This window comes from Brienomyrus brachyistius, chromosome 5 (assembly GCF_023856365.1).
Source record: "Brienomyrus brachyistius isolate T26 chromosome 5, BBRACH_0.4, whole genome shotgun sequence".
Taxonomy (NCBI): domain Eukaryota; kingdom Metazoa; phylum Chordata; class Actinopteri; order Osteoglossiformes; family Mormyridae; genus Brienomyrus; species Brienomyrus brachyistius.
This window is the reverse complement of record NC_064537.1, coordinates 28,358,251-28,383,537: the sequence shown is the minus strand read 5'-3', so window position 1 is coordinate 28,383,537 and position 25,287 is coordinate 28,358,251. Positions and strand designations below refer to the sequence as shown.

At 44.3% G+C, this 25,287-nt stretch overlaps 3 protein-coding genes across 6 annotated transcripts in view; 1 reads left to right on the top strand and 2 right to left on the bottom strand.

Annotated features, from left to right (window-relative positions):
* The first annotated feature begins 1,227 nt into the window (after positions 1–1,227).
* slc5a10 (solute carrier family 5 member 10) lies at positions 1,228–22,574 on the top strand. Of its 3 annotated transcripts, none has more exons than XR_007397923.1 (15): positions 1,228–1,645; positions 2,160–2,231; positions 5,141–5,245; positions 6,202–6,261; positions 6,498–6,602; positions 9,439–9,544; positions 9,636–9,716; positions 10,654–10,859; positions 11,801–11,936; positions 17,985–18,092; positions 18,580–18,730; positions 19,060–19,228; positions 21,043–21,258; positions 21,387–21,562; positions 21,996–22,034. XR_007397923.1 is itself a non-coding variant. In XM_049013259.1 (15 exons), exons 1-15 carry the CDS (start codon positions 1,535–1,537, stop codon positions 22,190–22,192), a joined length of 1,929 nt encoding a protein of 642 aa, XP_048869216.1. In that variant the 5' UTR covers positions 1,233–1,534; the 3' UTR covers positions 22,193–22,574. The 3 variants fall into 3 exon arrangements, 2 of the variants coding, with proteins under 2 accessions (XP_048869216.1, XP_048869218.1); XM_049013259.1 differs by having other exon boundaries at positions 1,233–1,645; positions 21,457–21,562; positions 21,996–22,574; XM_049013261.1 differs by lacking the exon at positions 6,498–6,602 and having other exon boundaries at positions 1,235–1,645; positions 21,457–21,562; positions 21,996–22,574.
* Positions 9,781–17,282, bottom strand: LOC125741840 (protein FAM83G). Its single transcript, XM_049013257.1, has 5 exons — positions 16,487–17,282; positions 14,238–14,405; positions 13,766–13,890; positions 12,240–13,596; positions 9,781–11,687 (listed from the first exon to the last, which is right to left on the bottom strand). The coding sequence occupies exons 1-5, from the start codon at positions 16,943–16,945 to the stop codon at positions 11,211–11,213; spliced, it is 2,586 nt and encodes an 861-aa protein (XP_048869214.1). The 5' UTR covers positions 16,946–17,282; the 3' UTR covers positions 9,781–11,210.
* Positions 22,502–25,287, bottom strand: part of LOC125741844 (GRB2-related adapter protein-like) — a 12,528-nt gene continuing 9,742 nt past the window's right edge. For both annotated transcript variants that reach the window (XM_049013264.1, XM_049013263.1), the window contains exon 5: positions 22,502–23,867. In XM_049013264.1, the coding sequence (XP_048869221.1) occupies positions 23,688–23,867 (180 nt within the window). In that variant the 3' untranslated portion in view covers positions 22,502–23,687. The remainder of the gene's footprint in view (positions 23,868–25,287) is intronic.

The window sequence follows — 25,287 nt, the reverse complement described above, 5'->3', positions numbered from 1 at the left end:
CTGAGTATGAAGAGTGTGCAGCTGGAAGGTGTGTGTGGCTTCTGTGTGTTTTTTTTGTGAGTGGTGCTTTAACTTGTGAGCCTGGCCCCTCCCTGCCTGTGGTTTGTGCTGAAACCCTTTGCAGCTGCAGCCCCCCCCCTCCCCCCCCCCAGAGATTGTCGGCTCCTCCATGTAAGCGGGTGATGCAGACTAATGCTAATTACCCCCTTTTTTTGTTGGTGGCCACTTAAGGTTGACGTCAGCCAGGTGGCCCCCGCCATCTGTTCCTGGGTGCTAATGTGTGGCTCGGGGTGTGGCTAAACGGAGCGCGTGTGTGTGTGTGTGTGTGTGTGTGTGTGTGTGTGTGTGTGTGTGTGTGTGTGTGTGTGTGTGTGTGTGTGTGTGTGTGTGTGTGTGTGTGTGTGTGTGTGTGTGTGTGTGTGTGTGTGTGTGACGATGTTCCATTTGTTACACTCACCTTCCATCAGCACTTCTAAAAGCACAGGGATGATCTGCCCAGGCAGCACAGGACACTGTGCTGGGGGACATTGTGGACGGGATGCCGGTCCATCGCAGGCCACACACACATACGTACTGTGCCACAGTAAGGGTGACGCAGAGACCATTTGGCGTCACACTTGCTTTTTGGTCAGTGGCAGGAAATCTGCACAATTGCAGACAGGAGGTGTGGCTGCCCACTTACTGCTGCTGTTTTTGAGAAATGGTCCCTACCTGTGTCCGGGATGCCCCCCCCCCCCCCCCCAGGGTTATGGAGGAGACAGCCACGCGCGCAGCGAATGCTACCAGGGGAACAAATGCCGTTTCAGCCCCCGTTCATCTCTCACCTGTTGACATCCATCTACTTTCCATTACTGCTTGCTGGCCGGGAGCCTCAGCATGGCTTTCACAACCTGCCTGCGCCCCCCACCCCCAAGCCTGAGACAATCACTGCAATGCAAACAAAAACCTGGGCCCTTTCAGCCTAATGGACCACCTGCCCAGGAGAGCCCCCCCCCCCCCCCCCCCCACCCAGGAGATCCCCCCCCCCCCCCCCCCCCCCGGTCACATCCCCCATGCACTGTGCTGATCCGGGCAGTAGTGCTTGCTCTTCCTCCAGGCGTTAAACTCTGATGAAAATTTGACAGAATTAACAGTTTGTCACCTGACGTGTTGTCCGTTTTCACCTTTGAGAGGGAAAGGTAATAATTAAAGACGGCCGGACTCATCCTACACCCGTGAATGTCTGACTCTGCAAATAAACCGGTTTGTGTGGCAGCAAACTGTCCTAGAAGGAGACTTGGGTGAGATTTAGGCTGGTAGCGTGTCCCCCAACCGCACTGTCACCCCGCCAAACAGCCCCCCAGGGGCTGTGTACTGATTGAAACTCCATGTGTGGACTGTGCTGCGCTTACCTCCAAACACAGAGGTGCTTCATTAAACTGATGCGTTTAATGATCAATGTGCCCCCCACCCCCCGCCCCCTGCTCCTCGTCTTCTCCCTCTCCCGTCTTCCTTTCCAGCAAATTGGCCGCGGAGCCCCAGCGGAGCAGCAGGCATGGACTCCAACTCCACGGGCAGCTTCTTCAACCTGGCCCAGTCCTTCAGCGTCTCCGACGTCATCGTCATCGGCGCCTACTTTCTGCTCAACGTGGCCGTGGGCATCTGGGTAAGTGTCCTTCCATCTTACCGTCGTCTTTTTGACCACCCCGCTGTCCACGAATCTTAGGAAAAGAGACTAAAATAAGACTGAAAACTTTGCAGCTTTATTTAAGTCCTACTCACTGGAAGCTCAATACAGGAAACATGGTCAGTAATTCCAGGCCGTGTTGGGGGATGTATGTTCCGGGCCCTTGGGGGGCTTTTTAAGTATCCACTGGTGTGTCAGTGACTTGTGGAAATACCAGTGGATCAACAGTGACAAAAACCATTCCCGCTTTTCCTGAACCCTGATCGGCTGCCGATCTCCTTCCTGACCTTTCCTCTGTGCCCGGTAATCTTTTAGAACGTTTCTGTGCTGGTAGAGGTATCATGTTAATTGTGTGACATCTCCTGGGGTGAGTGTAATTACAGTCATTGCTATTAGACATTAGGACAAAGTGTTATTTAAGAAAGTGATCTGACTGTATGTGTGTGAGTGTTTGATTCAAAGATAGTGAATGAGTTCCCTTTGGCCCCACTAGTCGTCTTGCAGAGTCAGCAGGAACACTCTCAACGGATACTTCTTGGCAGGACGGGACATGGCCTGGTGGCCGGTGAGTATCCCCACACCCGCCTGAAAGGCACGGACCAGCCAATGATGATTTAAAAAATGTTTTGGCTCAGGGGAAATCTCAGGACTCTGAACAGGAACATGACAAACGGGTAGAACAAAACCCATTAATTTATTAACATTATAGTGAGGTTTTATCCAAGTAAGCGATCAAATTGTTCCCAATTAACAGTAACTAGTGAAAGAACCGCTTTTGTACAGCATGAACGGAGCATTATAAGCCTAATGGTACCTTTTGTAACTTTAACAACAGAAATTATGCAGCTTATTAAAGGGAACTGAAAAAACAGCACAGTTAGTCTTTGTAAAAATGTAGCACATTGTCAGACTATATTGCAAATGGTTTAGAATTTGAGAAATTACTGTAACTCAGAGAGTGGTACGTTGGGATGTTCACAGTCTACATATTGTCGTTCATTTCTTGGGAAATGCTTAAACTGTGTTGCACACAATAAGTGCTTTTCTGTGGAAAAAATTTATAGCCACATACTGCAGCGTTGGCAGGCAAAAAAAGCTTCCAATACATAGGCAGACGGCATGAGTGGTAAACTATCAGTCATGCTGCCTCGTCCTTGTGACAGAGCAGCCCTTGTTATAATAAAGAGGAAGCAGGCATTCCCCTGCAACACAGAAACAAAAGCCATTTACTAACAGTGTGACCTAATGGCAAAAACATCGACGGACCAGCTGACTGCACAAGATGTCACATGACAACAAATTTTCAGTGTAAGCTATCCACCTTCATTAGTGCGGATATTTAGCTAGTGTGCTGCATTGAAAACTTTATTCTAACCCATTTTTTTTAACATGAGGACATTCTAAATATAACCCTCTATATAATATGTCTCATTAAGCTCCACTGACCTTTCAGTGTGTTATTTTTTTAGGTACATTACCTATTTGGTGGTGGTACTACTTGGCAGTGTTTTCTGTGTTATGTGTAATCAAAAGAACATGGTAAACACTGGGCGTTTAATGCCAATGTGTGCTGCTCTCTGCAGACAAAATATCTTCAGGGTTTGGAGCTAAAGAATATAGGACCATCCATACTACAGGTCTAGCAAGAAATTTGTAATTTGTAAATTTGTGGGCCAAGGATTTTGTCAAGGAACAGGTGTGATATATAGTATGTGGCCTTTTGGCAGAAAATGAAATACTATTATTAACCTTAAATAAATATCCCTTAACCAGTTAAGAACAACTTTGTGCAAAATCTTGTCCAAAAATATAAAAACTGAAATAGATGAGAGCTGTCATTGGCATTTATAAAATGTGTGGATTGTGTTTATGGTTCTGCACTAGCGGAACAGTTAAAAAAATGTGCTTCAGTATTTATGTGAAATACGCACACTGGCATGTAAAAACAGGCTTCTGCTTCCGGTTATTAGCACTGTACACATGCTTGTGACCCCAGCATTGTCACAATGACTCGGACTACAGACCGTACACACCGCCATGCATGCATGCACTCACCCCCAATTTAACACATGACTTTAATAGGTAAAGATGAGCAAAACTATAAAATGTGGGACACTGTAATGTTGTGTTCTAACGCAGTTACTCAGGGGACAGTTAAACACACAAACAAACAAATAAAACATTGAAGGGAACCAGTTGAGGTGGTTCGGGCACCTATCTAGTATGTTTCCTGGATGGCTCCCTGGGGAGGTGTTTCAGGCATGTCCAACCGGCAGGATGCCCCGGGCCAGACGCCCAGGACAGGCTGGAGATATCATATCTCTGGGCTGGCCTGGGAATACCATGTCAGGATGCCGCAACAAAGCCCTGGATAAGCGATGGATGGATGGATGGATGGATGGACAGACAGATGGATATATAAAATTACTAAAATCTGTAAGAGCATTAAATAATCTGCCTTAATCCGTATTGCATTTCAAAAATCAATTTATGTTCTTCTGTTTACATTAATCACATAGTGTTTTGGAGTGGCCATCCATAATACAGTGTTTCACTGAGTCACGAAAGTGAGATAGCATGCATGTAAATCAGAGAAGTGTCAAAACCCTCATGGCAGCGAAAAATGGCTCCAAAAATTCATAATAATTTCATATGGGATCTTTTTACACTAAAGTGATCAAAAACATATCACCTTTAAGAAATGTAAAAGCACCGCGCCTGATAGTGTGTGTGATAGGAGGGTGCCGCAGAGGGAGAACTAAAATGTGATGAGTACAAGTGGAGAATCACGGATTTTAGCTGCATCCTGGGGTCACAGAGCCTGAATACGCAATTAGATGCCAGCTTCGAGTCAACAGACTATCTGGAAGTTTCCGGAATAAGTCTTTATTTCGAGCATCCAACAGGGTTTGTAAGTCGCTTAAACTGCACTGGCATGTGAAGACAACCAGATGGGAACTGGGAGATGTTGTGGGAATCGAAAACGGAGCTTTTTGGCTTCATGCACCAGCGAAAGCTTTGGGATTACAGCAGAATGCACATGCAGGGACGAGCAGCATATCTACTGTTAGGGTTCTGTTCTCCATCCACTGGCCCACAAACCTGACTGCCTGTCAGGCGGCTGTAAGGTAGCTGCTAGTGGATTTTTTGGAAGGGCAGCATCCCCTAGGAGCACCATTCAGACAAATGATTAACTAGGCACAGAATCAACATTTGTTCAAATGGGTCTCTATGTTAAACTGAAGGCCATTAATTTAAATGAGGAAGGCAATCTTCTTCACAGACTGAAGGATTTAGATAAGACCCCCACCCCCTGGTTGCGCTACACATCCACAAAAATTAGAATATAGCTCACTTCTTTTATTATTATTTTTTTGTGTGTCTAAAATAGAAACGCCTTAGTCTATCCTTAATAACTCTTAATAACCTGAATGTCGGAATTTAATCTGTGGGTCGCTGTGATGCCCCCGCTAGATCGGGGCCTCCCTTTTCGCCAGCAGCGAGGGATCGGGACTTTTCATCGGACTCGCCGGCACAGGGGCGGCCGGAGGCATCGCGGTGGCCGGTTTCGAGTGGAATGTGAGTCAGCCTGCGCTTTTGTCCTGCCTCCGCCGGATAAGTATCCGCGGCTACCCTGGTTTTCATACAATAATTACGTATGACCACGTGTAGCCGGGAGCTCTCTCATCCTTTCACATCAGGCACAGAGCCATTAAAATAACGGGTTTGACCCCCCGCAAATTGTCAGTTACCGATCGATCATTTAGGCAGGTGCCAATTTGCTTCCGTTTCCCGGACTGCAAAATCTACCTCTACCTCCCCAGGGTAAAAAAAAATTGCGAAATTTATTTCTGGCTGCGGGTCTGTTTCACACCACTGGCAGCTGTGAAGGTCAATCGGACCGCAGCGCATATCACAAATTAACCGAGCTCTCTGTTTAATTGAGCGAAGGATACTATGCAAAATTCCTACAAAATCTCCTTATACCGTTTGTATATTAAAATGAGGGAATGACTATTGTTTGAATAAATTAAGCAGCCACAGTATTCAGCCATGAGCTGTCAGACAGTGCTTTGTTAGACTGGTAACTTGACGACTAATGAGTCGAATTGCCGAAATAGAAATATGAGCTGGTGGGGGACGTATGAATCAGTCTTTCCTGCATTAATATATAATAAATAATTTCCTGGCAGTCTGTAAGTTTAGGGTGCAAGACGAAATACCCAAACACAAACTATGGTAAAGAATGGGTGACATGACGATGTCTGATTTTTAAGAGTGTCATACACATCAATCGCACATTAAAACACATGAACGGTAAAATACATTAATGCTCCTTTTCAAACGGAATTCAGGACGGAAATTATGCAGTATCCTTATTGGCCAGCAGAGGGAAGTCGTAACCATGATATATGCAGATAGTTTCACGTTTTAAAGATTAAAAATCCTAAAAGAATGGCGAGAATTCTTTATTCTGTTCATTACTTCCTTGATGATTATTGTTGGAATGTAACATCTTGCACTTTGTTTGGCAGGCGACCTATGTCTTACTTGCCCTGGCATGGGTCTTCGTCCCCGTATACGTCACCTCTGGGGTGAGTTCTTGCTGTGAGATGTGCTCATTGTGCGTTTTTTTCACCTGGTCTGCAGATTGGGGAGGTGTATATCAGTTAGATTCTTTTCTTCGCCTTCACTGCATAGCTCTGCGCTGCACTGCCAGCTTTAGTGACACTGTAATGTGTGCACCCTTCCAGGAAAACAGTAAGAAATTGTCGGTGCTCACTATGGTTGACACCGTACAAGCGATGTGCTTCTGCCCTTTCCCGATCAGATCGTCACCATGCCGGAATACCTGGGCAGACGCTTCGGCGGACAGCGAATACGCATGTACCTGTCCGCCCTGTCACTGATGCTGTCCGTGTTCACCAAAATATCGGTGAGCACAGCTTTTTATGCAGTTGTACTCCAATCAGTCAATCAATCTATCAATCTATCAATCTATCTATCTATCTATCTATCTATCTATCTATCTATCTATCTATCTATCTATCTATCTATCTATCTATCTATCAAAGTTGCAGGACAGCATTATTGCCCGTATGAGCAAGTATTGCTAGCATTTGTGCAAGGCAGTCAACAGGACCCTGCAGCAAGGGTGTAGATTGAGGTATGGACAATAGGGACATGTCCCAACCAATATCATGAGAGTACCATGTCATTTGGTCCCTACCAATATAGAAACCAAACCTACACTCTTGCCCTGCTGATCTGTCTGTTAAATGTTCCCATATACAAGCAACTATCAATGACATAAATTACTCAACAATTGTAAATGTCAATAAATTTAAGCAATTACATATCCATAATACTTGGAAGGAAAACTCTTAGTATTTCCAGAAAGCTGGAAAAACTGTAAGCTGAATGGAACTGTAATAGTCCCATGTGAAGTGATATTTGCGCTGAGTTTGTTTACCTGCCATATTCCAATAGTTTGGATGTGTGTTACGTAAGACTTTCAGAATGTTCCCATCTGTGTCCTGAAGGCAGAAGCAGCGCTTGTGATCAGTACACCGAACCTGACAGTGTGAGCATGGAGGGCTAAGCGGACCCTCCCAGCTACCGCTCCCCTCACGTCCCTGACATGTCAGCATCCCAGATATGTTTTGCAGATTATCGTCGTAGTTAGAAAGCAGATAGGCTACATGAAACACAAAAAACAGGCTCCAGTATTTATGGGGTCTTGCTTATACAAGACAGTCTGTCGGAATGTTGTCCAAACCACAGCCTTTGTCCTTCAAAGACCATGTCTTTTTAAACGTGGAGATAATGGCTGTTTCTCCTGCGACGGCTTTTGTGTTTATGACAGCTGTTCAGTGAACATGCTTTGGTTCAGCTCTGCCTAATCCGTCTTTCATTCCTTGAAAAATGTCATTGAGATGCTTTGAGTCTCTATTGTCCAGTGGTTTTGCAAAGATCCAGACACGCTAATGCAAAAGATCTACAGATCTTAAAAAAAGCAGAAAAAAAGCACCAGAATTGTGTAGTTTACATACATGCAAGCTGAACTGAAACAATTTTAGCATCTCAGGAATGTCATAAACAGCATTTGAATAATTTAATGATTATTACTGTAGGGTTGCTACATTTCCCAAATAGTCTAGGTCTTACTGGGGAATTTGAGTGTTTTGCTATTAGGTCCTTGAAATAGAAATATCTTATTTTCTTGCTAATGCAAAGGCTGATATTTTAAAGGTAACAGTTAATATCAGCAGATACTGATTTTGTAGAAAACAGGTCATGTGAAATTAATTTGCGGGGGGAGGAGTAACTGATAATCGTGTCAGCTTTGTAATGGGAGCCATTTAGCTGTACGTTCCGCTGGGCTGCGCAGTCACGTGATCAAGCCTGTGATCAATCATGTGATCAGCCATGCTGTCACTCGGTTCTAGTCGCTTCCATGCGGTTGCTGCTGGGTCGGTCTGAGCTCTGTGCTCAATTTTCAGCGAGGCGGCGCTTGCCAATTTAACGCTGACCGACAGATATATATTTATCGCTGGCCTCGCCGTGGGTGTCAGGTTGTGCTGAATGTTTTAATATCCCGCAAATTATTTAGGAGCTGGCAGGTACCTGATGCATGAACCACTGAGACACGTTTCTGTGGATTTCTTTTAACACTCTGTCACCGCACGAACTGTCACGCCAAATCGGGCTGACGCCGCAGATATTCACGAAAAGCTGGCCGAGTTCTTAGGTTTCCTTTGATCGGGGAGTGTCTCCTCTCAAGCACACCCTTTATTCAGGGGAGTGTTTTCACCTCGCGTATCGAAGGGCGGAAAAAATAACAAGCGCTACGCCTTGTGAGCTGGAGCATGGATGCCGCTGTCATCACCTGCGAGGTCTGCTGGGACGATGGGCAGGCTGAGGTGCTCAACCTCGGAACCCAGAGCTATCTAAGATCTACTATTTAAAAAAAAAAAAAAAAGTGATTTATAGCTATGATATTTCATCAGGAAATAACCGCTAAGTCCAAGGGTGTTAGCGCATATATATATATATATATATATATATATATATATATATATATATATATATATATATATATATATATATATATATATATATAAAATAATTTTTTTTCTATTTAATTTGCCTGAGCTGAACTGCAGCCCACAGAACTCGTCATGTTCGTTTCCCACATAAATGTACTGTTACTGCAGGTGCCAAGTTGTCAAATAGCTTGCAGGCATTACAGTTTAATATGCACTTACTTTTATAATATAAATTAATGTTTAATATACGCTTCACTGAATAAAATAAAAGTCTCATTTAAAAATGCTGCTATTTCCTGATTTTAAGACTTACTGTTTAGCAGCTATGCTGCATATGGGCAGCGTGACTGTGACTGGATCAGAACACGAAATACCATTTTAAAGAAATCATTACAGCCTATAAATCCAGTTCCAAAAAGAGCACTGGCTGTGGGAGATTAAAATGTCTTTCGGAGGTTAAATTCTGGAGATATTGCAATTGGTTTAATGCTATTTATGTATGTCAAATGTAAAAAGGACCGTAAGACCTGCATTACTTCAGACAGACATAAGAAGACTCTCTAAGATGGTAAAAACGTAATGGGTATGGTGTTCTACCATGCAGTCTAGAACACCTGTACCAAGAAAAGACCTGTAATTTTACATATTGATGTTTCTAAGAGGTCTGTTCGCATGTAGCATAGCTTGGCTTAATTGTTTTCCCACCGTTCTGCATTGCTACAGACAGACCTGTACTCCGGAGCCCTGTTTATCCAGGTGTGTCTGGGCTGGAATATCTACTTGTCTACAGTCCTCATGCTGGTGGTGACCGCACTCTACACCATAGCAGGTGTGTATGCCCTCAGTCCCCAGCCTGACCTGGGGGCAGTTTTCTTCTCATTGTTAAAAGAGGTCCATCCTGCCCCTTCTCATCTCCTCAGGAGGCCTGGCTGCCGTCATCTACACAGATACCTTACAGACCTTCATCATGATCATCGGGGCGATCATCCTCACCATCACGGGTGAGTCTGTCTGATGCCTTTTCCCCGTCCGAAGAAGGCAAGAAAGAAAAGCTGAAAGCAGCCACTTTTTTTCCAGCATAAAATTTATTTTCAATAAAATTATTACTTAGCACTCAAAAGTGACAGCGTTAATATTTACAAGGCTTCGCAGGGATCCACTGTAAGAACTGTAAACAGGACTCATCAGGGTGACTTTCAAGGAGTGGATTGTTGAGGGTCAGGAATTAGCAGTGCATTGCAGTCATATATCATGGCAAGGCTCGCAGATTCTCTGCCAAAATTTGAACATTTGCCTACAGTTCTACATACTTTCAGCTAGTGATGATATGTAGCATAACTGTATGAATCATGAGCAAGATAGTTTTGCAGGGAAAATTCAACGCTGAGATAAACTTTATCGCATTACGTAAACTATAATTCCAGCTCCTGGAAGTGAGTGATTGTTGGCTCCACTGTCCCCAGCACGAAGCTGAATAACAAGCTTTCTACAGCCACTTGTAAAAAAAATTAAGAGTCATTGCTGTACCTGATCTACTACACAAGCATCGAGCAGCTTGTTCTTTCAGGCGACGGCTGTGCCACCCATCCAAGAAACTCCTACGTTTCCCACTGAGAAAGACCGGCCTCATTGATCTAAGCTTTTCAAACAGAATGTGTAAATCTGTTACAGCTTATGTAATTCAATTACATTTTAATAGTTCGCATTTTGGTTTCCACCCTAGATAAATAAAGTTACCACAGAACTCCAACTGAACATTGAAATTTACCTATAATTTATCAAGAAACCACAGAGTAACTCACCTAGAGTTACAGCTAGCATTATGACAGGCCCTTGGAAATAATATACAAAACATTTTATTTAAATTAGAAAGTTTGCTTCCTGACTAAGAATGTAGTTTGGATTTCTTGTAATTTGTAAATCCTACTCTTTTGACAGCTTTTAACAAGATTGGTGGCTACAACAACCTGGAGGGCATCTACCTGAAGGCCATCCCTTCTAAGATCATCCCCAACACAACCTGCCACCTGCCCCGAGCCGATGCTATGCACTTGTTTCGAGATCCTGTAGCTGGTGACCTACCCTGGCCTGGCATGACCTTGGGCCTAACGATTCTCGCCACGTGGTATTGGTGCACGGACCAGGCAAGACCTCTAATCGAAATCCTGCGTATTCCCTGGATCACAGCTTTATCTGGGTGATAATTTTCCAGGGTAACAGCAGTCGTCAGTAGTGATTTAAGGACGAACATCAGATCCTGCCACTCCAGAGATTCCAGGACTCTTTCACTACATGTTAAGGTGGCGTGAAATTATGGTCTGGAAAAAAAACACCCCTCTGAAAGGAGGGAAAATTATGACACCTTAAATCTTAAGGTTTTAAAGACATTTAACACCTAATGAATTGAAACCCCACGGTGCTACCAGAATGCACTGCAAACACCCAGTTCAGTCACTGCTAAGACAGGCAAACAGTGGTTGCTGGTGGCTCCGCAGCTACACTGCTGCCTTGTGTCCCAGGTGTGTCTTCCTCTGTAGGTTGTCCAGAGCAGTGCCTGAAGTCCGCCCCTTGACTTGTTTGAACTGGGACAGCTTTGTTGGCAAAGTCCAGTTCTCAACCTGGGTGGGGACTGACTTGTGAGCGTAGCTGGAGTGGCTGATTGGCTGTCCAGTTGCGCATATTCCCACTTGACCCAGATCGTATCTGTGGTGCTTGAATGAACGGTCATACCGGGAGTTTCCCAGCTGTCCCCGAGAAAACCTGTTGGAGGGCTTGCAGCCACTGCTTGTCTTCTCTAGGCCAGTTATCTTCCCCTGCCAGTATCTGTGCCCCCCGATCACATGTCCCACAGCTTTAGTGGGCCGGTGGTAGGAGCCTGGTTTGGCGATTATTACCTTAGCAATCCACCGTTCCTGGACCTGCTGGTCTGGGCTCATGATGTTGGCTGGGGATCTGGATGAAGGCAGAAGCAGCTGTAAATGAAAAGAGAGGAGCTTAGTAACCATGCTGTCAGCTTGCCTTAGTCCTATACTAGGTATGCTGCTTTCTAACAGTTGTATTTCATTACTAAATTTATTTTTTATAGGTAATTGTCCAGAGATCCTTGTCTGCCAAGAACCTCAGTCATGCTAAGGGAGCCTCCATCCTGGCCAGCTATCTGAAAATGCTGCCAATGATCTTTATCATCCTTCCTGGAATGATCAGCAGAGCACTCTACCCAGGTAAAGTGTATTTAATGCCCTTTGGGGCTACAATTTCGATAGACATCACCGTAAGCAGGTCTCAGCAAGCCTTTGCCCAAGACGCCATACTTATTGGGGTGTTCTCATGTTTTCATACTGTTGACTGATGGCTAAACTGCTAGTTACACAATGTGGTATCTGTGCTTATACAAATATATCAGACAAATTCTTGAAAAAGCATGTTATGTAGGTATATTGCACAACAGAAATGGTTACACTTTCGCTGTAATATTAAGTGATTGGGAATGAAAAAATGCTGTCATGTTTGTATAGGAGCCACACCTTTCTTTCACTGAGCTTGTGAAATGGCACTTGGTTCCTCTCCAAGCCTGTGGGGTTGTTGGGCTGTGCCTGCTGCTCGTCCGCTTCCTCCTGCTCCTGTGGCTGGTCCTCGGATCGCAGGTCTAGCATTGACTGGGAAAGCCGAGCCATGACCTTAAGTCCATGGGGTTCTCTGTGGTCCCGCATACGGCCTGATCCAGCTTGCATCCCATTGACCATGAGAGCAGGCCTCGAATCAAACACGTCATTGAAATTGCTTTCAAAACATTCGTCTGGCATCGTGGAGCTTGGGGAATCAGCGTAAAACACCTCAACACTGTCAGCTGTGTTGGTGTCATCTGTTACCCTGATTCTGGCTATCATATCTCTTTGATCTTCTCTGGTTACATCCTCGATACCCTCTAAAGTTGCTTCTTGTGGTGGTGCGACCGAGGTAGAAGCGTCGTGGGTTGGTCCCATGGTTTTGTCAGAATTTGTTTCTTGGTCAGGTGGTATTTCAGGCCCAGGGTTGGCCTTTTTGATAATGCTGATTTCTGGCATATCAGCATTACTGTCACGACTGATGACCAGCTGAACAGTTCTGCGTTTTGGTACTGGTGGGACTGGTTTGTCCTCTGTCGCCATGGTAGATTTTGAGTGTGGCGTCTGGTCTTTGGGTTGTTTGCTTATGTCAGGCTCATCTTGAGCACTTTGAAGTGGAGACTCTGGTAACTGGCGGGCATTCTCGAGCTCAGCAGGCGGGTCTCCAGGTTTTTGCCCGAGGCAAACCTTTTCTGGAAGAGGTATTACTGGGGCAACAAAAGGATCCTTGAATCGGATGGCCTGTGAGGTCTCAAACAGCTCGGAGCGCATGAGGTGGGCTTGCATGGGCTTGTTAGTGTCGCGGATATTGATAAAGCCAATCACATCGCTTGGGGGGTCGGGCTCAGGCCAGGTGGGCAGGTAGGCCATCATGTTCACACGCTCCAGGTTGAGAAGCCCCGGGTGGATAGAAGGGAGCTCAACTGGCTCCTTCAACTGGCGTTGAAGTGGTTTCATCACAGCCTCGTTGGCACCCTCATTTTTGGCGCTATGTTTGTCGGAGGACGTCCTACTGCATGTCTCCGCAGCACTGCCAGTAACCAGGGCGTATTTTGGGTTGATGAGCTTTCGAGCAACGGTGGCGGAGGGTAGGGGTGCGGGAGCTGACTGGGGGATGGGCTCAGGCTCAGGCTCGTCCTCCAGATTAATCTTACTGAGGTTCACACCCCTGGACGTCAGGTAAAGTTCCTGAAACTGCTTGTCGAAGGTCTCCACTGCCTGGCCTGTGAGTACTGTGATCAGGTTTCTATCCAGCCTGGAGGCTGTCCATGTGAAACTAGATGGAGGCAAATGCAGAAAGAGCAGATCGATCATCGACACGAATGTTTTGACAGTGCAATATTTTACATATCAGTAATCTGGAATAGAAACTGTCACGGGTATGTGAGTATGCTGTGGATGTGTGGGGTCCTGATTTGTAAAGACTGCTCCATGTTCACACACACCTGTAGGACCCAGATATGGCTCTGTCTCCATCCACAAAAATGAACTTCTGGGTCATTCTTCCACAAACCTTCTTTGAGGACCGTGTGTAGAACTCTGTTCCCCCGATGCATCGGACCCGGAGGTTCTAGGGGAGAGCAAACCAAGGCATCTGTCACGGTCATCTCTCTGAATGTGTGCAATGCCCCTGTGATTTCTCAGGTTGTAAGGGTTGTATGGGGAGCTCGCTCGATATGACCCACAAGTCATGGCTCAACACATACTTTGCCATACTTGGTGGGGCAAAACGTAAAATATTACCTACCATTCTGTAACATTTATAAGCAAAAGAAGGACTTTTTTCTATAGCTGGGGAGTTATTTTGTAGATCCCTATACGTTTGTTGTAAATCAAAACTGAAAATTGTTTTCCGCATCCTATGCTGGGAACGTGTGCTACCCAGCAGTTTGTGTAATTAGAAAGTGTGCTACATGCCTTTAGATGTCCTTTGTGCATTCTGGCTCTCTCACACGTGTTCAGGAAGTACGGAACCCCATCGGCTTCCAGGATAATGTACACAGCCACCTTCCGCTTGAAGCTGGCATCCAGCAGGTCTTTAAAGATGTCTACATCTGTGAACAAGTCCATAACCACTGCAATAACCTGGCATAAAAAAAAACAAATTGTACGTTAGTTTAGGTCTCCAAGCTTAAAATGAAATTAGCTTTAGCAAAATAAATTATATATAATATTACAGCAGGATCGATGCCTCATGATAAAGGTCTGAGGAACCAACATGTATTAGATTTTCTTATGGCAGCTCACTAAATTATTAAAGCTTCATCATTTTTGACTGAATTCTGATGACAAAGTGACATATCTGTTTCTGAATTTCCATTGAAGGACAAAAATTGTGCTTTACTGAGGTGTTTTACTGATTAAAAAAATAAACGTAAATGCATTTCTTATGGTAATAAAAAGAGTGCTAGTTACAATCACATAGTTTTATTACTGTGTTAATAACATAATAGTTACTTCATTTTGAACAATCACTCAAGTTATTAATCTCCCTAAGTTGAATATAAATTTCTACAAATTTTGAGGTCCACAAATTAACCACATCAATTTTTAATTTGCACTCTCATGACTGTAATACTTCCCTGAATATATGTGTAGCTAGTAACTGTTAAGAGCATAAATTCATGACAGCCCAATAAAACCTCATAAATCCATATTTAGTTTGAAACAAAAGACATACACACTGCGATCCCATCGAACTGGTTCGGGAACTATGCTAGTTAATGCACACAGAGATAAAGATCACCTTGTAAAAACAAGAGTACAATAATTAAAACCAATCCAGCCAGAAGAAAAGGTCTGAGAAATACGTCATGTTTCACTTAATGTTTTCTTTAATAACAAAATAACAAAATAACAAAAGTAGGTATACAGTTTTTATTTTATAATTTAAAGGTACTCTTTTACAAAGGTATTAAAAGTAGGTATACAGTTTTTATTTTATAATTTAAAGGTACTCTTTTACAAAGGTATTAAAAGTAGGTATACAGTTTTTATTTTATAATTTAAAGGTACTCTTTTACAAAGGTATTAAAAGTAGGTATGCAGTTTTTATTTTACAGTACCAACTGGGTCATGTTTAGTGTGTTAGGTGTTCGAAATGTCCTCCGTCATCGTTGATATTCCTGGAACCTGTCCCTGACCCCTGTCCCCTTTAGCTACCTTGACACACCTTTACACAGCACTGGATCGCTTGACGTGGCAGCATTCACTGGCCACTGCGTCCACATGATCTAACACCCAGGGACTTCTCTTTTGGGGCGTAGTAAAGGAGAATGCTCTTGCGTGGAAGTCCAACACACTGGGTGAATTGAATCATCTCACAAGCATTTGTGGACATTGATGCTAACTGGGATGTGTGTACTGAAGTGTGTCACAGTGTCAGGGATCAGGTGCCAGGAATGTATCAGCATTGATGGAGGACATTTCGACCACTTAAGTGACTGAACATGACCCAATCAGTACTGTAAAATAAAAACTGTATACCTACTTTAAAAAATAACTTTGTAAAATAAAAACTGTATACCTACTTTTAAAAATAACTTTGTAAAATAAAATCTATATGTATTTTTGGCTCACCCTGCATGTGAATTGTAAGTGAATTGAAGTAGGCCTATATGTAAATTTTAAGCATAAGAAAACTTTTATTATTAAAGTTCTAAACAATCTGAATTACAATGTTAGTAAAATATAAGAACTACATGATGTGTCAGTGTAACATATAAGTTTGTAAAAAAAAAATCTTGTAGCAAGAATTATAGCAAGAGTGTTCACCATTCTCTGGGAAGGATGCGTTTTACTTTCTAATGTGGAAAACGTAAAGTTATCTGCTCATGACAAAATTAATTAGTTGGTATCAGACATCGAAAGTAATGGCGTTAGTCCAGACTGTGGCCGGGAGCGCGAGGCTTTGACAATGGATTTAAATCCCCGTGATAACCAGTCAAATACCTCTTCATCAGGAGTGGCCAGAACCTAATCTAGGTCTCTTTGCATCGCACTAGAATAAAAAGTCGGCATAGACACTTTAATTATACTATCCGCGTATTTGAAATTCCTTGTCATGTAGTTACAAGTTATATTGCCCGGCTTTAGAATGGCATTCTGCCTGTTATTCAGTTCCCTGTTAACGACTTTACCAATTATTGCACACGACAGCCTGGTACCTTCTGCGCCTGCACGATGGTTTTCCTAACCACCTCTTTAATATGCGTCTGTCCATCCAGGGGAGGCTGCGTGTACACGTTGGCTCGGGTCACCCCTCGGTAGGATGTGTAATCCGGCCAACCCATGTCAAGGTTGGGTATGGAGGTATCTGACCGCTCCGGCCAGTACTGGAGAGACTCGGCTGCGTCCTCTACCGCCTCGATCCCATCTCCTTTCGGGTGATCGGAACTCGGCTGGTACACCTCCGCGGTCCCCGACAGCCGGTCCAGCTCGACTTCCGACAAGAAGTCGCGAAGCTGGTGCGCCTTGATGTACGCCTGGAAAGCATCTTTGCCCTCCTTTATGAGTGCTTCTAGTGCCAGCCTCTGGTCCTCGCTGTAGAAGAACTCCGGCTTGGACTCGTTCATTCGCCAATTCACGTGGTTTTCGTCCAAGCACTGGACCTGGGATAGAGCCATTTCTGCGCGATTTGTCTTTCTGAAACTTTCATAAAGATAACCACAAAAATATTGTTACTTGTATCCAACGCGCAAAACCCCGGAATATACAGATCAGGCTAAATAAAACGAAACTCCTGGTGAAATAACAAAGTGAATGTTTCAATCCTTTTTTTCTGTCCCAACTTTTGTCGTTCCCGGATGGTTTGTAAGTATTATTGTTTTAAAATTACTGGTGCTACTTCATAATCATGGGATCTGCTGCCGTACGTATGTACCATACATATGTATATCCCACACTAATGATACGGTCCAGGTGAAACAGGACTAAAGGCTTCCCAGTACTCCGGACCTCCCCCGCGCCGCACCCTGACCACATGACCGAGCAGCGCCTTCCCTTGGCTCGGTACTCATTACTGACTCACTCAACGACGGAGACTGACTCAGACGCGGATTGTCTAGGCTATCTTACGCGTTTAAAGTGAAATTAAACACGTTCTTACTTGAGATGCAAACCTTTTTCTTACGGAGACCGGGGATAATCGTTGATCGGGGCCAATAGTATTACAGTAATCTTCCCTCATAACTTATATTTTACTAAACACCAATAATGTGTACCAAATTAGTACAAGCCTACGTTGAAAGTAAAAAAAAAAATCCTGATGTGCCATATTTCTACATTTTATAAAAATATAAGATCAACAGTTGTCCCGGTCTCCCCCACCAAACGCAACCTGTATTTATAAATTATGTATGTCCTCTACTCAGGCTACATGATGTTTCCAGAATATTTTTTTATTGCGTTTGCGAAGTCAAATAGTTCTTTAACAGAAAGCCCCCATAATGAAAATCTGCAGACTGTCTTCCAGTGCACAGTAAAATTAATGATCTAGACTTAACGAGCGAACAAACTATAGAGTAGCTCGCAGAATTTCATTTAGAAACCCTTAAGATCATCTGCCTGTTTTTATTGGTGTTTTTAATAGGTTTCATTTCAGGATCATACAGACCAGACGTGGCTGTGGGATCGCGTTTAAGCACATGCGCATTTTGTCCGCAGACTCGGTCGGTTGCGTGGATCCGGAGGTGTGTAAGATGGTGTGCGGGGCAGAGGTGGGCTGCTCCAACATCGCCTTCCCCAAGCTGGTCATTGAGCTGATGCCCAGCGGTGAGAAGCGCCCCTTTGTGTGCTGAAGATTAGTTCTTTGTTAACCAGCATGGCTGATTAAGTTGACATGTCCATTTGTAAGTTTTGAGAGGTTAGTTAATGGCTTGTAAAAACACACACTTTAGGGGAGCCGCCTACTTCCTCTGTTCCTTTTGTTTTTAAAGTTGCTTTAGCCGTTTTTGTTTATTTAGCGTTAAGTAGCGTTTTTAGCATTACTTTTTAAAGTAATGGATTATCCGGAAACCCGGTGCTAATTTTTTTCTGGGAGGAGTTTCTTTTAAGTCAGCTTACACCATCTGTTCTTCAACATGCTTGTCATATAGTATACTTAAAAAAAAACGAAATTCTTTGCTTTGTATGCCTGTATATAAATAAGACAGTCTTTTCCATTTTTTGTTTATACATGTAACGGAATATAATATTTTTCTCCTAACACATTTACCTCCATAACTGATTGTATGGTGCCCCTGCCTTCTCCACCCCCTAGGCCTGCGGGGGCTGATGATCGCGGTGATGATGGCTGCCCTCATGTCCTCCCTCACCTCCATTTTCAACAGCAGCAGTACGCTGTTCACCATAGACATCTGGAGGAAATATCGGCGTAGGGCCAGTGAGAAGGAGCTTCTGTTGGTGGGCAGGTGGGCAGGACCCCCCCACCAGGGATGGGCACATCTGTCATTAATTTGAGCTTAATCAGAACACAATTTTTACCGTAAACTTCAGTTACATAGTCTGACTTGCATGTCTTTCATGGAATTAGTTATTTTCATCATCCAAACCTTAGCTTTTTGCCCACTATCCCACTGGGTGCATAACTTTTAATATAAATAAATGTTGCTGATTGACTTGATTGCCACAACTTTAATTCAGCATTATAAGATGCTAATGGCTATCGATGTTACAGCTAGCGCCTGCTGTCGGCCACTGCGGCTGACACGGTCAGCTTTGTGGCACATGTTTGTTCTAGGATCGTAACCGTGATCCTGGTGATCATCAGCGTGGTTTGGATCCCCATCCTGCAGAGCGCCAACAGCGGCCAGCTCTACGTTTACATCCAGTCCGTCACCAGCTACCTGGCCCCGCCCGTCACCTCCATCTTCGTCCTGGCAGTATTCTGGAGGAGGACCAATGAGATGGTGAGTCAGGCAGCCGTTTGCTGAGAATGGAGAGTAAATAACGCCAAAGGCAATACAGTCATTCCCGCGAAGGTGATAGGTATGACAGGAGATTAAAGGCCACTGTCACCTTGTAAGTGAGGAGTAATTTATGCATCCTAAATTATGTGAACCGAGCTGTAACGCAAAAGCAGAATAACAGCACTCAAACAAACAGCTATGAGCATGTTTAAGACAGAAAACCTTTGGACTTCTTCATTCCTGAGATATGTCGTGTTTATAATGCTGCTTTACATCTTTTCATTTGCTATTTTCTGTTCACGCATCGATGATTGATATCGATGAACCCCACAGCCTCCCATTGCATATCGAGTGACTCGAATTGTGTGAAACTTTGGAAAACTGTGCCGAACAATTCTGATTGTGTGTGTATGTGTGTTTTTTTTTTTCTGCTGCGCCCTTAGTAGATAATCAAGTGGAACCTGACACATGTTGTGGGGGAGGAAGCTCCCTTTCAATCGAAGTAGGCCACGAGTAACTTAATATGTTTGCCGTTACAATTTTGAATGATTTTTCAATGTTTTGTCACCAATATTCTTTGGTTTTGCGTCTTAACCTGTCTAAAAACCTGCTTCTCACTTTGCAAAAGCATATTCACGCGATTGTGTTGTGGGTGAGTTCCCCATACGGGTTTGGAAAGTCATTACATTGGCGTGGCACGCATACTTTCTATAGAAGAGGCAAGCCACAGGCATCTACTGCACCAGTAGGGTTCCAGTTGTTTGTGTGCAGCTTGCTGTCTTTGCTACGGTTCTACTCACAAGCCTGAGACTGGAGATCTGGGGGGGGTCTGGGAATCAGCGAAGGAGGCCGCTAGTCTGAAATGTGTCAGGCATTGTGTCTGATGCACGTTTGAGGATCTCTCTGGTGGAGATGTTTCATAACCACTTATCCGGGTTACGAGAAGGCTGGATACTAGGCTGCTCTATTAGAAAAAAAGTACCAATTTGTACCTTTGAGGGTACAATTACTTGTTACTGGGGATGTACCCTCAAGGGTCTGCCATTGGTACTCTATCGCTGTAGGTAATTTACCTTTTATCATAATTTAAGATACAGAAAAGGACTCTAAAGAACATTTTTGTACCATTGGGGGTACGTTAATGTTGCTTGTACCTTGGGGAGCAAATCTGTACCAGGGCTGTATCGTTCGTTCTGACATTGTGCTACAAGGTTTTCTGAGAGCTTTCCTTCAAATTTGTGAACATATAGTGTTTAATTTGGGGAAAGTGTATTTGTAATGTAAGTTTAGGATCGTGGGTCTGATTAAATCAGTCTTCCAGTCCAGTCCTCGGAGATCGACAGCCAGTCCACGTTTTTGCTCCCTGCCAGATAGTTTACGGTCTGTGGCTCCCCGAGGGCTGAATTGGGAAACGCTGGGTTAAATTATGTTAAAGATGCACCTGTTAGGTAATGAATAACAATTCTAGCCTTTTTCTGACTGGTTATTTTTTGAATTGTAGCCCTGGATGACTGAGCCGTATCTATCCTAAGACATGAGATCGTGTGGCCTTTGAAACGGTTTGTTGCTTTAGAACCAGTGAGAATTATTGTTCACATTGCAGTTTAGGGCCAAGATACTTTGCATGTTGGGTTTTGAACGGCTGTGGTTTGGTCTCTCATCTGCATAGATGTTCTTTTAAACAGAGTTCAGCACAAGTCATTCTCATATGTAATGTAATCGTATCCAATGTAATGAGGAGTCTGAATAAAAAGCTACGTAAATGAAGGTACTTCACCAGGAGAGATGTGAACGGGGTGATTATTCGTTTGCAGGGAGCTTTCTGGGGCTTGATGGTGGGTCTGGTGGTCGGTTTGACGCGGATGATCATAGAGTTCACGTACCCACCTCCTCGCTGCGGCGTGTACGACCCGCGGCCCTCTGTGCTGCGCGACGTCCACTACCTCCATTTTGCCATCATCCTCTGCCTGCTGACTGCCGTGGTGGTGGTGGTCATCACCCTTCTCACCGACCCCCCTACGGAGGAGCAGGTCAGCACCTTCTGCCACACAGTGATGCACACTAACACGGGTGTTCACAGGTTTACACAGGCGTACAGGCAGGGCTGCAGGTAGTAATATCGTAACAGCGAGTGATGCTAATATCTGTCTGCATGCAGATACACCAAAGTCTTATGCAGCTCCCGAAAAACGCCGGCTCCTTTTTGCGAAACCTTCAAACATTTACAGGTTAAAAACCTAACGTGGTGGACCCTGAACCCGGACAAGCTGGACCCCGAAATCCCTCTTCAGAAAGTTTCCACCCTGCAAGATTGCACAGACCAGCGGACAGACAGTATGCCTGATGCTTTTTCCTGTACTTGACGGGGCTCTAATTGAGAATAAATGATTGAGGATTTCGGGGGGAATCCATACTCATTGTTTACAGTCAGTAGGGATTACCCGATCTGTGGGGCCAATCCTGTGGCGGTTTATGGGTGAGGGTCTACTCGGGTGTGGCCTTGAAGCAGGAGCGCCTACTGAGAATCTTATTCTCCGCATACACAATACTGGTGGCAATATTGCAGCAATGGGGATTCCCTGGAGGTCATTGCTGTTGTACCTTCATCAAAGTAACCTGAACTACTTCCATAAAATATCACACTGTTTAAACCTAAAAATGCAAACCTAAACTCCCACAGGGGCTGATAAAAGCAGTAAGATGTAAGACACATGCACCATTTCAGCGGCCCTCATTATTTTGTGTTTTTTTGTGTTTTTTTCTCGAGATGACGGCGCTCCTGAGCATCACGGCAAGTGTTCCCGAGGCGCTGGCTTCTGTAGCCCGCGGGAAAATCGGCCGACGACGCCCCCACTGTGCTCCATAGCAACCACCAGAGAGACGCCCTTCTGGTCACGTTTCTGCTGCGCCAACGCCATCCTCCTCATGTGCGTGAACATCTTCCTCTACGCCTACTTTGCGTGACCCCGGGATTGTCGCAGTACCTCCACCGTTACCTGATGGACCTTCAAGTACTTGTGAATACCCGATTCTGTAAAATATTTATTAAAAGTAATGAAAGTACTGTTTTCTACAGAATATGTATTACGGCTCGAGCCAAAAAATGATGGGTGAGATCAGCGACTTTAGTAAATTTCCTTCGATGCCATAGTTTTGTCTCTTTTCTATAGTTGAAGAAAGACTTCTACTCAAATTTAAAATTGATTAATAACTTCTGGCAAGTTTATAAAGCGTGATGTTTTGTGGGTTAAATAAATCTGCAATGAATTAACATACCCTTCATTATTTTTTATTTGTGACACAGGATTGTATATACATAAACATATTTTGCAACCAATAAAACATTACCGATACGTTACATACGACAACAGAATATCTGTGTTCTTTCCATATTCCGGACCAGCCCCTTGGTAAATAGTGTATGTTCAGTAATTCTTTTTAGATGATTTCTTCATCATCAATATCGATAAGCTGTGATTAGCTCAGTGGATAGTACAGTACAACAAAATACATCTTAAAATCTTCGCGGGTGTCGCGTGTTGGAAGGTATTTACGCAGTGAATTACACTTAATGAATGCAAATTCATAAAAACATTTTAACGATTTATGAGCTAATAAGTGCAATACATCGTTTCAAAAAGATAATCATAACTGAAGCAGATCTTTGCTAAAATAATTATATGGTTATATATTAGATATAGTACCCTTTTAAAATTTCATTTTCATTCCATTAAGCAGGTTCAGAATTCAAGATCACTATAAATGACAGTTCATGAAAAAGTGGGTCTTTGATTTTATCTGGTGGTCCTTTAGTGTCTATGGAGGGATGGCAGTTGTACTCTACATGTGGAACAGTGTTTTACCTTTTATTAAGAGTGCATTTTTATACAAAGCCATCGCTTTAGATTCTTATCTCTGGCACGGAGGTTAGCATGTGAAAATATTTGTGATGAAGCTTTAAATCTGTTTATGCCGTATACAGTGACAGAGGTGAGAGAAACATCTCTGCAACAGAGTCAGATTTTTTTTTGTACGTGCCGGTGGTTCTCGAGCCCAGCCTTATCCGCACACGCCAGCTGCAAGTCAGAACCAGTTAATCAGAGGCTGTATAATTAGCTGATTAATCTGGTGCATGGCTGCCGGAATGGATCAAAAATGTGGACCGGTGGGGGGAGGGAATTGAGAACCACGGGGCTGTGCTATAGTGCTTTTGCTTGGGAGACATGGAACCCCCCCCCCCCCCCCCCCCCCAAAATGGATTGCTCTTCATCGTTCCCCCATTTCAGTTTTCCACGCATTCTTCCCAGTCTCCTGAATATTGACTGTCTCTGTACAAAGTCCAGGCCCCGGATGGGATCAAGCGAACAAGACAAGAAGCTGGGATGAAGTGTGTGCAGGTGCCTGTTCTCCCAAGGCAGCCTTCCTGCAGTGGTGAGGCGGGGGGCGGGGTCTGGGGGGGTCAGTGGTAGATGGGCTGGACGTATTCTGGGGGGAAGTATCCAACACGGCCGTGGCAGCGGCCCTTCCAGCGCTGCGAGTCGGAACAGTCCAGGAGGTCGATGACCTCACCGCGCATGAATCGCAGCTGCGAGGTGTGCTGGGGGTTGAAGTCGAGCAGGGCTTGGGCGTGGCGAGCTCGCTGGAGGGGGGAGGGGGCAGAAAGGGGGACAGGTCAAGGGCACTGCTTAGCGTACACAGCATCACTGCACCCTGTCTGCGTGCGGAGAGTGTGGGCGGACAGGTGAGAGCCAACCCTCTGCCAACAGGTTCCCGAAGCGGTGCGTGTAATAGAAATGAACAAATATGTTTGAACATGACAGAAGCCCACAAGGGATGGTGATGTATTTACTCAGCAATGACTTAACCAATCGTGTCTACCCCTCTCCTAGAGGAAATGCAAAGGGTACGAATTCTCCTTCTGCAGAGCAGACCTCTACATTTTTCAGAGATATTTAGGTCAAGATTACAAATTTAGTACAAGATTTCAAATGCTTTACAGAGACGTACTGGGGAAATAGCTGGAAAAAGTGTCCTGGTTCTTTTTTATTTTACAAACAGGGCCCTTCGCAGTTACTGTGCAGCCATGATGTGAGTCAGATCTTCACAGCACCGATGTGGCAGTTTCCCTTCAGGGCAGTTATAAGGTGTCAGGCAGGGAATGCTCTGTGTTCTGGCTCATCGCAGCTCAGCATCAGGCTGTGGTCCCCACAGCACACTGATCTCACCGTGATCCCACCGGTCCTAGTCTAAGCGGGACCTGTGCTCCAAGAGTTGGAACTGATATATACAGTACACCATACCAACTTCCAGCATAAAAAGTTATTTTAACTTTTCTTTCTTTTTCTTGCTGGCTTGGGTGGTGTTGGTGATGTTCTGGCATGGGGAGGGCTGCCTGAATCTCTTTTATCATTTTTATTACCATTTGCCAATTATAATGTACACTGTACTTTCCCCCTGCAACTATGTATCAATGGTCGGATGTCACATAGGTCGTAAGTAGAGAACAATCTGTATGATTTTTATTTAGCTATATGTTCCTTTATCACCTGAGTGCTCTAATTCAGTGAGACACTGACTAGCATCCAGCGTAATGCCGTTGTAACGCAAGGCATCTGCAATGGCTCAAGGCTGTGCCCGGTAGGGCTGTCATCAACCACATGCCCGTGTTATTACATAGACGGCAATCTGTCAATCAGTGCATAGGAGGTGCCCTAATTTTTTACTTTTACTTTAAGAGAGATTCACGAACACTGGTTTCCTCTGAGCACTCCACTTACAGTCGAAAGACATGTAGTTAGTTAATTGGTATTTCTAAATTGCCTGTAGTGCGTGGGTGTGTGTGTGAGACTGTAAGTGCCCAGCTCTGGACTGGCATCCCAGTCATGATGTACCACAGTCTTGTGCTCTCTGCTGCCTGGGATCTGCTCCAAGCTCACCCTGAGATGCTGTACTGGGATAACTGGAAGAATTTTAGAAGATGGATGGATTTTACTTGTATAATAAGTAGAATTTTTAATGTTAAAGTATGTGCAGTTCTTAGTAGTACTGCACTGGAACAG